At 41.7% G+C, this 13,246-nt stretch overlaps 1 protein-coding gene across 1 annotated transcript in view; it reads left to right on the top strand.

Moving 5' to 3' along the window:
- The window catches only part of DHRSX (dehydrogenase/reductase X-linked), a 175,913-nt gene that overhangs the window by 28,069 nt on the left and 134,598 nt on the right, over positions 1–13,246 (top strand). The window contains exon 2 of the mRNA XM_086470201.1: positions 10,235–10,342. Coding sequence (XP_086326327.1) covers positions 10,235–10,342 — 108 coding nt within the window. The remainder of the gene's footprint in view (positions 1–10,234; positions 10,343–13,246) is intronic.

Raw genomic sequence — 13,246 nt, 5'->3', positions numbered from 1 at the left:
CCCACACACCTCTTGTATCTGCCTGTACGGCAGCAAAGCCCTTGCTCTTCTTCCAAGCAAAGGTGGCATTTCATGGCCTCATCCAAGTCCCTAGTTGGCGTCTGTCCCCAAGACAGAATGATTGCATAGTGGAGCAAAATACACCACGTGTGGTGTAATGCCAGTGGGTAGTCCGGTGCCAAGTATCCTTGCACATTTGTCAATATGCAGTATCAGCATTTATCTGAAATATCCTTGTTCCTTGAGACTACTGTTTCCAGTGCAGAGCCACAAAGGTGATTAAGGGGGTGGAACATCTCCCTTATGATGAAAGGCTGAAGGAGCTGGGTCTCTTTAGCTTGGAGAAGAGGACACTGAGGGGTGACCTCATTAATGTTTATAAATACGTGAAGGGCGAGTGTCAGGAGGACGGAGCCGGGCTCTTCTCGGTGATGGCAAATGACAGGACAAGGGGCAACGGGTGCAAGCTGGAGCATAGGAAGCTCCAAATTAACATAAGGAAAAACTTTTTCACTGTGAGGGTGACAGAGCACTGGAACAGGCTGCCCAGAGAGGTTGTGGAGTCTCCTTCTCTGGAGACATTCAAAACCCACCTGGACGCGTTCCTGTGTGATCTACTCTAGGTGGTCCTGCTCTGGCAGGGGGGTTGGACTAGATGATCCTTCGAGGTCCCTTCCAACCCCTAACATTCTGTGATTCTGTGATTCTGTGTGATTCTCCAGCAAAAAACTGGCTTAAGCCAGGAATAGCAAGGACATTTAAGATAAGGACTCGCGCGTGATGACAGAAGTTGCTCGATGCCTGTTTGGAACTTGCAGAGTCGTAATTTCACTAATATAATTTGTACTTGTAGATCTAAGGCAACTTTTCCATCTCTTCTCTCTCTCCCTCTCCCTTTCTCTCTCCCTACCCCTCCATCCCCCCTCCCAGGGACTGAGTGCTCTCCTATTGCTACACATTTGGTTGGGAACTTTACTCCCAGAGCAGATTGTGGGCAAACCTGGATTCCTGAAGAATTTTTAGCAGATTTTAATAGCGCACTTTGGTATTTCCCAGCTCTCTGATTTGTATAATAGTGTGTTCAATCTATCTGTTTGGCACTCGTAAAAATTAGATTCAAATCTCTTATCTTTAGATGAGTTTTGGCTAAAGGAACAAAGTACCTGGGAATTGCAAACATGGCCAGAAGTCAGATTTAGGAACTGCACCCTTCCTTCTACCTTTGCTTTCTTTTACCTTAGGGCAGCTCCATATTTGTTGGGATCAAATTCCTAATACCTCTCTGCCAAAATCAGCCTGAACTTTACTATATCTGTAAAAAGCTCGGATATATGCTTCATCAAACCATTTTTCGATGCAGCCTTGTTTCCCATTGTCTTAGAGAAAGCCAATTCAAAAATGGCAAGAAAACTTCCCAGATTAACCATCGTCTTTAATTTTCTTCATTCTCAGCCTCTTCCTTCTTGGAGGGGGGCAACATTCAGCTTTTTTTGGTGTGATCAATGAGCCTGATGGAGGAGATCTGCATAGGGTTTATTGGAAGAAGAGGTTCTTCACAGTCAGAGTGAAGACAGCATAAATTAGGTCAGAATTACCACCTATATTATTTTTGAAAACTGCAATTATCTTTTTCTCTGCCAAGTCTAGCAGCATCACAAAGTCCAGAATCAATATTACTGAGGATCCTATTTGACAAATAGACCAAAAGCACTCAGATTCCAGTTGAAAGATGTGTGAAAATGCAGCTTCCCTTGGCTCTCGCAACTAGGCAGGACTTCTCAACTTTCAAACACTCCAGTTATACACTGTAGAAAACAGGGCACTGAAAATCCATATGCAAGTGCAGAGGAAATATTTTTTTGGATGACTTTGGCTATAGCCGCGGCTTACCTTTCTACCAGTCTGTGGTTACAGTGCCTTCCTTGACTTACACCATCTTCCTCCCCACCAAACCATGGTTGATTTGCATCCGTAAGTAGCAGGAGGCCAAGCTGTCTGTGCAGGTCTCCTTGCTGGACATTTTTTTTTGCCTTGAGGACAATACCACCATGCAGAGATTTATGATTCAGGTGCATTAGATTGCTTAGAGGTGGGTCTCTTTCAGCTAAATACTTGGAAGTAGTGGGGGAAGTGAAGAGAAGGGAAAGTGGGTTGAAGCATTTGAAAATGACCTCTTGACCAAAAAACCTTTTCCTACCTCTTTGAGAGTCTCACACTCCTTTCTGCTTCCCCTTTCACACCTTGCCTTCCACATACACTTCTCCCTTTATCTGCATTTATCCTGTCTTTCCAAGAATCACTAGAAGAAATGCAGATAGGTGTGTCATGCAAATGAAATTTTTAGTGTAGCTTTCCACCCCCCTTCCTCTTGTTACTAGAGATATTTTTTATCACAGGACTTGGATTTTTGAGTGCGAAGAACTGTTGCTCTGAAAAGCTGCCTTATTTAGGGTATCGTTCGTTTTCTTTAGCAAAAGAATATTTCTTTTGGTACTGTAATGCTGTCATCATAACTTTCTTCTTACTACTGTGCCAGTTTATCTTGCATCTTTTCTGATATGTGGATTTATTTTGCTATAGTTAGGTCTTGCTGTGGATACTGGTACTCCAATCTTGTGACACTGAACTCTAATAATATTTTTTGCTATCTAATACTTCCCAAGGCTCCCCGATGTGCTCATGAGATGAAAAATAAGAGGAGGAGGAGATTTCTCCTTGTTAATCCTTTGTAGTATGGCTTTTCCCTATGTTAAATGAGATATCTGGGGATGAGTCCTGGAATCGATTTTGGATATTTGTATCTCTGGCTTCTGTAAAGGGCTTGTCATCTTGCCTGCAAATATTATCACTTTGTCCCTATAAGCAAGCTGGCATGCTTGTCAAAAAGCTAAACAAGTGCTATAAACTTACACTAGGATTAAATTTGTTTTTTTTTTTTTCAGTTGTTATCATTGGCAATTAAAGAAAATTCGTTAGTCTGTCTCAGCAGATGTTTGCTGCCAACTTTGCAGAGCTATCACTTGTTCCTGTGTTGACGAGGTTGGGAAAAGGATGAGGATACACATTAGCTCCTTAGCTGGGTGAGCGCACTGCTTTTCTAGTTGGTGTAGCTGCTGACTTCCCTGCTTTTGTGTCATTTGCTACCTTGCTACGCTTCGGCCATTTGTCCAGGCTTGCTGGCTATGTGGTGCCTTGGCTTGAGTTACAGCACTGGTTGGGTTCCCAAGTGTCCAGGCAGCCCAGACAAATTGTTGCCGCTGGTCCAGCGACTGCCCATGCTGCGTGTGTGCGGGAGCTCTGCTGTGCTGTGGAAATGTCCGCTTCACAGGGCATAGGCTGCATGTCGTGTGGGCCCATGCTGGATATCCCAGCCTGAAATACAGGGAATGGGGCTTCTACGAATTTCCAGCATTGGTAAGTGTGAGTTATTGTTTGTTGGTTTGTTGGCATGCAGCATTTTGGGACCCGTGCGCACCTTGTGCAATGGTTAAACAAGAAACTTGGTTTTACGGCTGCCAGGGGTTTTGCTGTGGTTTTGTGAGCGGTTGTTAACAATCCATCTTCCGTATCGGTGTCAGTGTGGGAGGCTTCTTAAATTAGGTCTTCCCCTGGCTGCTGAAATTCTTACAGCCATCTGGCTGCTGCTGTTCCATTAATAGCACCTTGAGATACGATGTGTTTGTAGGGTAAGGGACACATTTCCATGGTTTGGTTTCTCCTGCTGTTCTGGTTCTTCAACACCTTCCGTTCCCATGAGTAACGCCAGGGCCAGCCTGTCTCTGGTACTTCCATTTCCTCGTGATTCCTGACTTTCACTTCTTCTGCAGAAGTAAAGTAAGACAAAAGCTAAGAGGTTTGTCACCTAGCTGGTGCAAAATTCCAGTTGTACTTGGAAGCAGATGCTCTACCTGGGCAAATAAATCACCTTTAGACAATACGTCCGTTGATTCAAGGTACATCAGACCTGTTGGTTGTGTGCCAGCGGATCTGCATGTGTGCATTCCAGTTGTTCATCAGCAGAAGGTCTGATGGCCTCAACTGCTGAAACCAGCAGGATACCTTTTCACAGAAGGACTAGTCAGGCTGGTTGCCACCTACCTGGTTTCCAGCCTTAAAAGCCTTCAATCTTGATTGCATATTGATGTTCCTTAGGAAAGTGATAGGAAGCAGCAGAGGCAGAAAAGATTTTGGTGTGCAAATTTGGGAAGACCATTTGCATTTGAAAGATCATCTGCACAGCCTTATGACTGGCTTAGGACACATAATTTTTCTGCTGGTTAAAGCCAGTGTCATACAAGAAAAAAAAAAACCAAACAACAGATTGTCTGGTTTATTCCTCAGGACGTGAGTAACTGAAATTGCCTTAAGATAGTGCTGGAATGACTTTTTGAGTCTGGACCCCGTTTACTCAGTTTCTGCCAAAACAGAAGTTTAAAGAGGTGTTACTGTAAGCCTCACACAAAAGGCTATTGCTGAAAGCTGCACGGGTTCCCCAGCGGTCTACTGATTGCCTCTTGGAGTAGCAAATGAATTACTTTTCTACATCTGCTTTGAAAGGGGTCTCGATGGCTATGATCTCAGCACTGCCACAGTGTAAATCAGGGAAAAAAAGAGAGTTAGAATATTTTGGGATAGGAAAAACTACTTAATAATTTGGTGGTAAACTGGGTTATATGGATTCTTTAGCCAACTAGAAAAACTCAATCATGCCTTGTCCTGTGGCATTAGATGAGGACTGATGATTACAGTTTGCCCTCTTTTTCTCACTTGCTGTTGCTGTACAGGAACAGTTCCAAACTTGGCTCCTGTTATTCTGTCATCAAACTAAATATTCATTGTGGCTTCTTTTCTTTTTTTCCTTTTTTTTTTCTGTTTCCATCTGTGGTTCTGCCAGTTACCTTCAGGCATAACATTTGCATGTAGATTATTCAGTTATAGGAGGAAGGGAAAAAGTAACTGTTAGGATTTGTCTGTGGGGGTCTCTTCAGCACAAATGATACCGAAGTCCCTGTGCCCAATGCCCAGTTCAGGAAGTGCAGGCAGGTCCTAGCATGGCACCTCTCGAGTGGCCCCTCTGACCAGCTCTTCGGATGTCGTCAGCAGTGGTTGTCTTTCTTGCCTGATGAGGACTGGAGACTGATTCAGACAATCTAAATTCTGCCTTTGGCCTTCAGTATCTTAAAAAGAGGGTTTAATGAAGAGATTACTATAAAGATATTATATTTTAATGTCCACATGACTCATAATGTTCCGCAATGCAGATGCTGGATTAATAGGGTAGGAGATGGAACTTTGTAAAAACTCGGTGCTATTTGCTTTTAGTAAACTTTTAATACTTTTTTCTTCTTTTTTTGGCCTCAAACAGGCTGTGTTGGAAAGATTGCAGAATACCAAAGCAAGCAGCTCTAAAGGGGAGCTCTTCTTCTGAGGTTTGGATTGTCTGTGTTCACATAGTACATTTCTGCAAAGAAGAAAGTTTAATGCCTCCGTTTTGATTTGTCTGCTTCAATTAGCCCCATCCCTACCCCAGAGTTGAGATTTTGCCAGCAGGAACCAGCCATTCATATGGAAGTGGTCACTGATATAGGTCTGCAGTCTGTTCTGTTTCTCTGTGGTCTTGGCAGTTGCAGAGATATCTTGACAGCCCTCTTAAGAGTCCCTTGAAAACTAGTATTTTTTAAAATTACAGAATTGCCTTAAATTCTTCATAGTACTGGCTTTGTGTGACGATGTCTCTGTACATGGAAGTTATTTCAGATTAAGAAGATATTTAAAAGGACAATGATGATTTTAAAATAGCTTCATATCTGGACATATTTATTACATAACAAATTTGCCTTATTTTTCTGCTTTAGCTTAATCCACTCGCAAAGTAGACAGGCTTATTTATTCCAAATATCTTGGGGTGCAGGCAGAACCTGCAGCCTGGGAGAAGCCTCTCTCAGACTTTGGCGTGATAAAGCAGCACTTACAGATGGCAGGCTGGTTTCTTCAAACACAAAGGGAAATAAACAGCTAGTGCTTGGTCAGGGGATTTCATTAGCACCAGGGCTGTACCGTTCTCATGTCCCACGGTGAGATCACTGGCATTACGCCTCTGTAATTGAGATCAGTATCTACCTACTTACCAGGAGCAGAGGCAGAGAGAGAGCTGGGGTGTTTTAAATGAGGTGTAAGAAGCGCCAGAGGGAACCTCCTCGACGTGGCAAAGCCGGTGGGTCTCCACTGCCTCCTGCCCAGAGCGCTCCCAGCTTCTGGCCATGCTCTGCTCAACCTCTTGCACAAAATAAACCAGTATCTGCTGGAAAACCAAGCTGAGCTTTGAAAGTTTGATGTTGGGTTTCATCATCGAAGAGGTGTTTTCACACTGAAAAGGTGGGTGTTTTGCAAACTCTGCCCGACAGTGGAGTTCTAGTGGGAACAGAGCACCAATAAACTGCCTTTCACTGTAGTTGCCACTGGCTTACACACGCAGCCTGGATTTGATCTTGCCTGCTTTTATTGATGTAAAAACTAGCAGTGTCTCATTTTCATGGAGATTCATTTTACATTAAGGTATCTGTCTTGCTGAAAACAGTACACCTTTCTGCAGATTAAAATTAATTTAAGATTAATAAAAATCGAAATTAAGAATAAATTGAGGGTGTTATTTTGTTGTGATGTTTTTTTGTTCTTGTTGTTTCCCCACCGCCAAAGATGTGTTTCAGGTTTAATCTTTGTGTTTCCCATTTTGTCTGAAGTGAGCCCATATACTGAGATGTGACATGCAGTGTTGTGTCTATTCAAAACCATGCTATGTGGAAGTTGTATACTGTACCTGTTGTAAATAAAACAGATACTGGCCATTATCCGTGTGTCTGCAGCCCTCATTTCTCCCTCCTTGGGTGCTTTCTTAGGACCTTGGAGCTAGCTGCTACAAACAGACCTGTTTTAAATCTCTGTGTAATATGGGATCTCACTGAATGCATCTCTGCAGTTGAGTCTGTCCATCTGTCATGCTCTTCATCGCAGGTTGGTAAAGTACCTGATTTGAGTGGCCATTGGGACCAAAAAATGTCCTTTTATTTGCAGCCCTCATGAACAGGATAGGACCAGACGTTTTCTTTCCTTGTCCTCTGCTAAGCACTGTTTCATCACAGTGATACCTGTTATCACTTTACTCTTCTGACTTCCCATTTTTCCTTCATGTTATTGCCCCTTACCCAGTCCTGCCTTCTTTTTCTCCTTTTCTTTCATTCATTTTCTTGTAAGCGAATTAATTTTGCACTAAATTGTCACTTCTTATTCAATCGGTAGATATAGTGGTGCGGTAATGGAAATGAGTGACGGCACCTGCATGCAACGTGTGAAATATGAATGTCAGGTTGGCAATATGGTGAGAGGGGAGGAAACAGGGGGCATGGGGAGGCGGAAGAGGAGGAGAAGGTGTACAGGCCCAAAGGAATGCAATTTCTCTTGAGGAAATTCATTTTGCTGATGTTGGAGTATGTTTTTTCAGCTATAGTGAAATAAATAAAAAAAAAAAGAAATGCCTTAATTTTCCTTTTTTTCTCTGGATTCTATACCCAAGTGCACAGGTGAAACAGGATGAAAGATAAACAGGGAGGGAGAGCTCTGGGGAGGAAGCAAACCTCGCATTTGTGCAACTCGCTCTATCACGTGTCAGCAGAATTATTAGTATAGTTTATGATTGGATTAACTAAACTTGAAAAGAAAATTACGTCGTGGACTTCAGCTCATACTTTTGCCTTCTGGATGGCATTTTCTTTACAAGTACATATGCAGTTGCCACATCCAAAATTAACACGTGTATCTATCGTGGCCAGAAATGGCCTTTCCTTCTTTGATACCAAGGCAGTGCCAATGCTCCATGTATGGATTTAAAGCTGTTTGACCCCTCAGGAGAGCTGTCAGAGTGGCTCTTGCAGCATAGACTTGACTGAATGAAGAGATACTTGCTTTGCAAGAGTTCATCTTTCAGAGTCTTGAACTTTTTGAGCTAACAAAAGCTCAAAAAGCTGTTTCAGATTTGTCTGCCATCTTTCAGGCAATATTGCCCTGTTCTTGGTTAAGAGACCCATCTCCTCTCAGCGCACATTTGGTACAAGGCAGCGTGTTCGTGTTTTCATGTAGTCTAAAATGTTGAACAGTGGGCACATACTGGTCCCCCTTTTTACAAACACAAATAATTCAGGCAGTGATTTTTCACTCCATGGCTGAAAGCACTTGAGATAATATGTCCTTGCCAAATTTCAAGCGTATCCGGTCACGCTGAGGCACAAAGGACAGTTCACATAAAGGTGACAACAACTTGTTTCACACTAAGAACATCTATTTTTCTTCTTTTTAAAATTTTTATTTCCTGTCTGCATTTTCAAAAACTGCAAAACCATATTTTTTTTCTTTTTTTCTGCTTCACTGACAGCAGACCAGGAAAACATAATCTAAAAAGGCCAAGTCTGGTAAAGTAATAAGCAATTAAAAAATACTAACCAGAGTGGACAATTTACCTGAGTATTTAGTGGAAGGTCTAGTTTTAATTTCTAAGCTTAACTATTGAAAAAAATGTGGGCATTTTACTTGGAGTTTGTTATGAGAAACATTTTTGGTGGAAGTTGCAGGACTGCTTATAATTAAACTGAAGTCCTTTAGGAAATCTCTCAGCAAAGTTTTATTTATTTAGCTCAAATTATATATATTAGGACACCTACATGCATGGGTATCATTGTAATAGGAATTAATTTTCAAATGCTTGCAATCAATTCTCGCTCTGCATATGCGGGGAGAATCACGTCGTTACATGAAGAAATTCGTGTTGAATTGTGCTGGAAAGAAGTACGTGTTTCAGAAAAGGTGAAATTGGGTCCTTTTTGAAGGTGCTGTGAAGCAGCTTGTATCAGCACTAGTTCTGTGTTTCATAACCATGTAAAATATGAGCTTGTGTTGTACAACAAAGCAATCTCCTAAAACCCTAGAAATCAAAAATAGAAAGTCCTTTGATAGATGTAAGTCAGTATCTTTTTAACATTTGTTATCTATAACATTGCCTACGGACACTCCACCACGGCAAAATTAAATATTCAACACTGTTTTCCCTGTACAAATACCTAGCAGCTTCTTTTAAAAAGCAAACAGGAATTCACCTTGGTCACCTGAAGACCACATGGTGCTTCACATGAAAGATTCGCCACCTCATCAAAAAATCGCATTTGATATTTGACCTAATTCATGCCTCCCCCAAGCAGTTAAATTAAAATGTCTTTACTCTCCTTTGGTGGGAGGGCTCCCTCCATCTTGAAGGGATGCGTTGGGCAACCTGCAGCCAGCATGAGAGCTCGCAGTCGCGGTGGTGGCCGCCTCTCTGGGGCCACCCCAGCCACCTTTTGGCTCACTTGACTGTCGAAGGGCTGCCTGGGGATGCAGGAGGCATAGGCTGTAGGTCTAAGCAGCCCCTAGCAGAGGGGGTTTGGGGAGTGTGCCTTACCCTCTGGGCTGTGTGTTGCCCTGGGTTAAGGAGAGCATGTGTGGGGCAGAGGTGGTGTGAGGCTGGCTGCGGGCATGGGGACGCTGGCTTTTGCAGGAGAGGGCTGGGGTGGGTAGGAAAAGCAAGTGGGGGTTTTCGTGCAAAAAATTGCCCACTCCTTCCTTTGGGAGTCAGGACCCTGTGTGATTTTCAACAAGGAGAGTGCTCAGTTACGGAGGTAAATTAGGTCAGCCGGCTCCTGCCCTTTAGACGCGTCGTCTTTGACTGACCTGTTTGCTCTTTCCCTTGTGTTACTGGTAGAGACCTGTCCTTCATCATTCAAGAAGTTTTCAGGATATCATGCTGCCCATTGCATTTTTTTTCCCTGTGCGTATGGAATAAACCATCCCTGGGCTGACTTGTGACAGCTGTCACTTTGCTCGGTTACAAGGTGAAAAATTTAAAGGGCAGATTACTGCAGGATGACAAAATGCGTCCCAATAGAAATGAGAAACTTCCCTAACTGGTTGTTTGTCTTTCATGTCGTCAACCTCAGTCTTTTGTGAACTGTTAATAATGGAAAATTATAGTGCAGTAAATAATGGCGGATGCTCAGTAGTTTTTATTTCTATACAGAGTTTGCTTCTGAGATTGTTTGCTGGCCTGGCTTGAGTGGTCTGTTAAGTGTACACCTCTTTGAAGTACATCTTAACTTCTTAATCATGTTACTATTGTGAACTAACCTTGCGTTACTTCTTTTTCTTCATATAGTTTTCCCTACACAAAATGGAAAGGTTGCTATAGTGACTGGAGGTGCTAAAGGAATTGGTTACCAAACTGTGAAGCATTTGGCAAGACTTGGCATGCACGTTATAATAGGTAAAGTCATTATTTTCTTAATATATTTTTTGTTTCAGAAAGCGTTTTTTTTTTTTTTTTCTTTTAAGGAGTGTTTTCATTCCAGCACAAGTAAAGATATGGCAGAGAAAGGTACAAGAGGGTTTTACTACCACAAATGAAGATTTTATTTATGTTTTTCTTTGCAAGATCTTAAAGAAAAGTGTATGGTGGTTTTTTTTTCTGCAAAACTCCAGAGAGCTGGACTACCTTATATAAGAAATAAACAATAAAGTAATGAAAAAAACATAAAAATATGGATATTACAAAAATACTTTATTATCTTGTTACTGAGGGTGGACTGTGCTTCAGTGTTAGGGTGCACATGTTCATTAAGAGGAAAAGTAATTAAAGGCTTGAAAGAATATTGCAGTGTGTAGTGGGGGATGATCTCTGTTATAAGGGCAGAGGAAGCCCTTATAACTTCATCCATGTAAAATTTGCATATTTACTTCTCAGTTTGTCACTGTAGTTGGCCTTTGTAGGCAAGGTAAGGAAGTAAATAACCTGAGAGGGCCATTCGTGTCGGTCTGAGATGGGCTGAACAGCTCACCTCCTGGGGGTGCCTGTTTCTCTCCATTGATAATAAAGAGTTCATAAGGTGACTATGTTAGACTGAGACATCTGAGGTTAGGAGAGATGAATTTCTGTAGGAACTCTGAAAATGTCCTGAGTGCACAATTTCTTCTCTCTACTACCGTCAATATTAGTGAGACTTTTTTCCTATTTTTTAAAGCTTTGTGTACTATATATATATGCACTAATGTATCTACTCAATGTGTATGTAACATCATAAATACTTATATGTTTAAAATGCTGGTTTGCTCACTTCATCTTTCTTTAACTAGATTGTTACCTAAAACACTGTGACTTTTACACCATAAGGTCACTGAAGGTTGGTAATACACTAGTAGCTGGTGATGCTATTTTATTTAGCTTTTATAGAGAATATTCTCTCTCTAAGGTTTCGTATACACATCTTCAAAAAAACCCAACTCACACCAGACAATAAAAAAGAGCATAGTAACCATGTATTTTTAGTCTAGTGCAATCAGTAACATTAATGGAGTTGCCCTGGAATTGTACAGGTGTAATGCGGAATACCATTTACTCATGCATTTTTTAATAGATGTGAAAAACCCAAGCATCTGAAAAATGCAAGCAGATGCTGCTATATGTAGCTAGAGTCTAGATGTAGCTAATGTAGCTAGATGTAGCTAATGATGTTCGCATTAATATTTCACTGAAGAAGTTGCTTTTCATGTTTAAGGTGGAGTGCAAAAATGTACTCAGTGGGAAAACAAAAAGTCCGATTTTCTACCGTTTGTATAGAGTCATGGAAGCACAGAATATTGCTGCCTTCTTGAAGACTTATTTTATACCATTTGATGTTTAGGGGATTTCGCGTAACAAAATCCAATGATGTGAAATCTTTGAGGAAGGGAGGGTGATATTTAATTACAAAATCTCTAAGTGAGCTGATTTTTTTCAGCTCACAGTCACCCTCTCATAGATCTCATTCACTCACACTCACACCCACACTCTCACAAGCACCAAGACGTGTGCGCTCATGTTGTCTAGTGAGCATCACTAGTAGGCAGCGTGCGAGAAAGTACGCCAGCTACTGAGTCCTTATCCTGTCTCTGTGGTTCTTCTTGATCAGAAATGACAGGCTAGTTGATGGACAGATCTTTTATACCTTTTAGGAGTCATCAGCGCGTAGTACATTTTTCGTTGTCTGGAGTATATAGGCTATATCTATAGCCTATTTTCTGTGTGGGCCAACAGGAAAAGTAATGGTATGGGTGATATGCTGCAACCTGGATGTTATCCTCCTGGTGGCAGAGTGCATGGTCATCTGCTGGCAAGTCCTCTGTGCTGTGGCCTTGACATAAACAACACAGGAATGGTGTCCTGGGAACATGTCGTTTATGTTCAGTAAGGGGCATTCTTTTAACTCTTTACTCTGCTTTTTCTTCTGGTTCTTACAAACACACACTTCCATTCACTTTTCACTTGTACCTTCCTTAATATTTGCATTACAAATGTCTACAAATGTAAATTAATTAAATTAATTATAGGAAGCATTCGATGAGTAAGACTTTCAGCTTATTCAGTTCTTTCAGGCAAACTCTGACCTAAACACTGAGCCTGGTGAGTCACAGCCATCTTCTTTGCCTGTGAAATTCTTCAGAGCAAAGAAGCCCTGTCAGTAGAATGGATAGTCTCAGGCTTTGTTCCAGCTGCAAGATTAAAACAGTCTCAAAAGCACATTAAATGCAATGACCTTCCATCCTTGTTGCTAACTGTTGTCCCCAAGTGTCCAGAGTATACTTAAAATACCCGCTGGCACATTGGCATGCGTTAGCACATTCAGCTTCAGGCCATGCAAGCAAAGATTTAAGCCTCAAGTAAGACAACAAGTGTGCTCAAGCTTTCTACTCTAGAAATGTTTTCACCCTATGTTTGTATATAGGCGTGAGCTTTTAGCAATAAAGAATGATATCCCTGCAGCAGGCAAATGAGTCAAACCTGGGGGTTGGATGTGAAGATGATTCACCATTTGTGATGGATGTGATTTTGACTCCATTTGACATTTCAGAGGAGTAAATGTTTCAAGGAACTTACTTGTAAATCAAATCTACCAATGGAATGAGGAAAACATAAATAAGTAGAGATCATGTTACCTTGGACATGAATAGGCACTGTATGAAAAGGCAGTTTGCCAACTTAGAGCATTTTCAGCAAGTGGTTGGTTGCACAGTGCTTTCACAACTTCTTCCTTTCCAGTCCCATCACTGGTGCACAAGCGTCCTTTCTCCCACTAACATACTGGTCAAGACATCCCAGTCATTTTTATGAACCCCCAGTCATAAAACCCAGTAG

This window comes from Leptosomus discolor, chromosome 1 (genome assembly GCF_034619465.1).
Source record: "Leptosomus discolor isolate bLepDis1 chromosome 1, bLepDis1.hap2, whole genome shotgun sequence".
Taxonomy (NCBI): domain Eukaryota; kingdom Metazoa; phylum Chordata; class Aves; order Leptosomiformes; family Leptosomidae; genus Leptosomus; species Leptosomus discolor.
The sequence above is the reverse complement of the archived record's forward strand: the minus strand, read 5'-3'. Positions and strand labels throughout refer to the sequence as shown.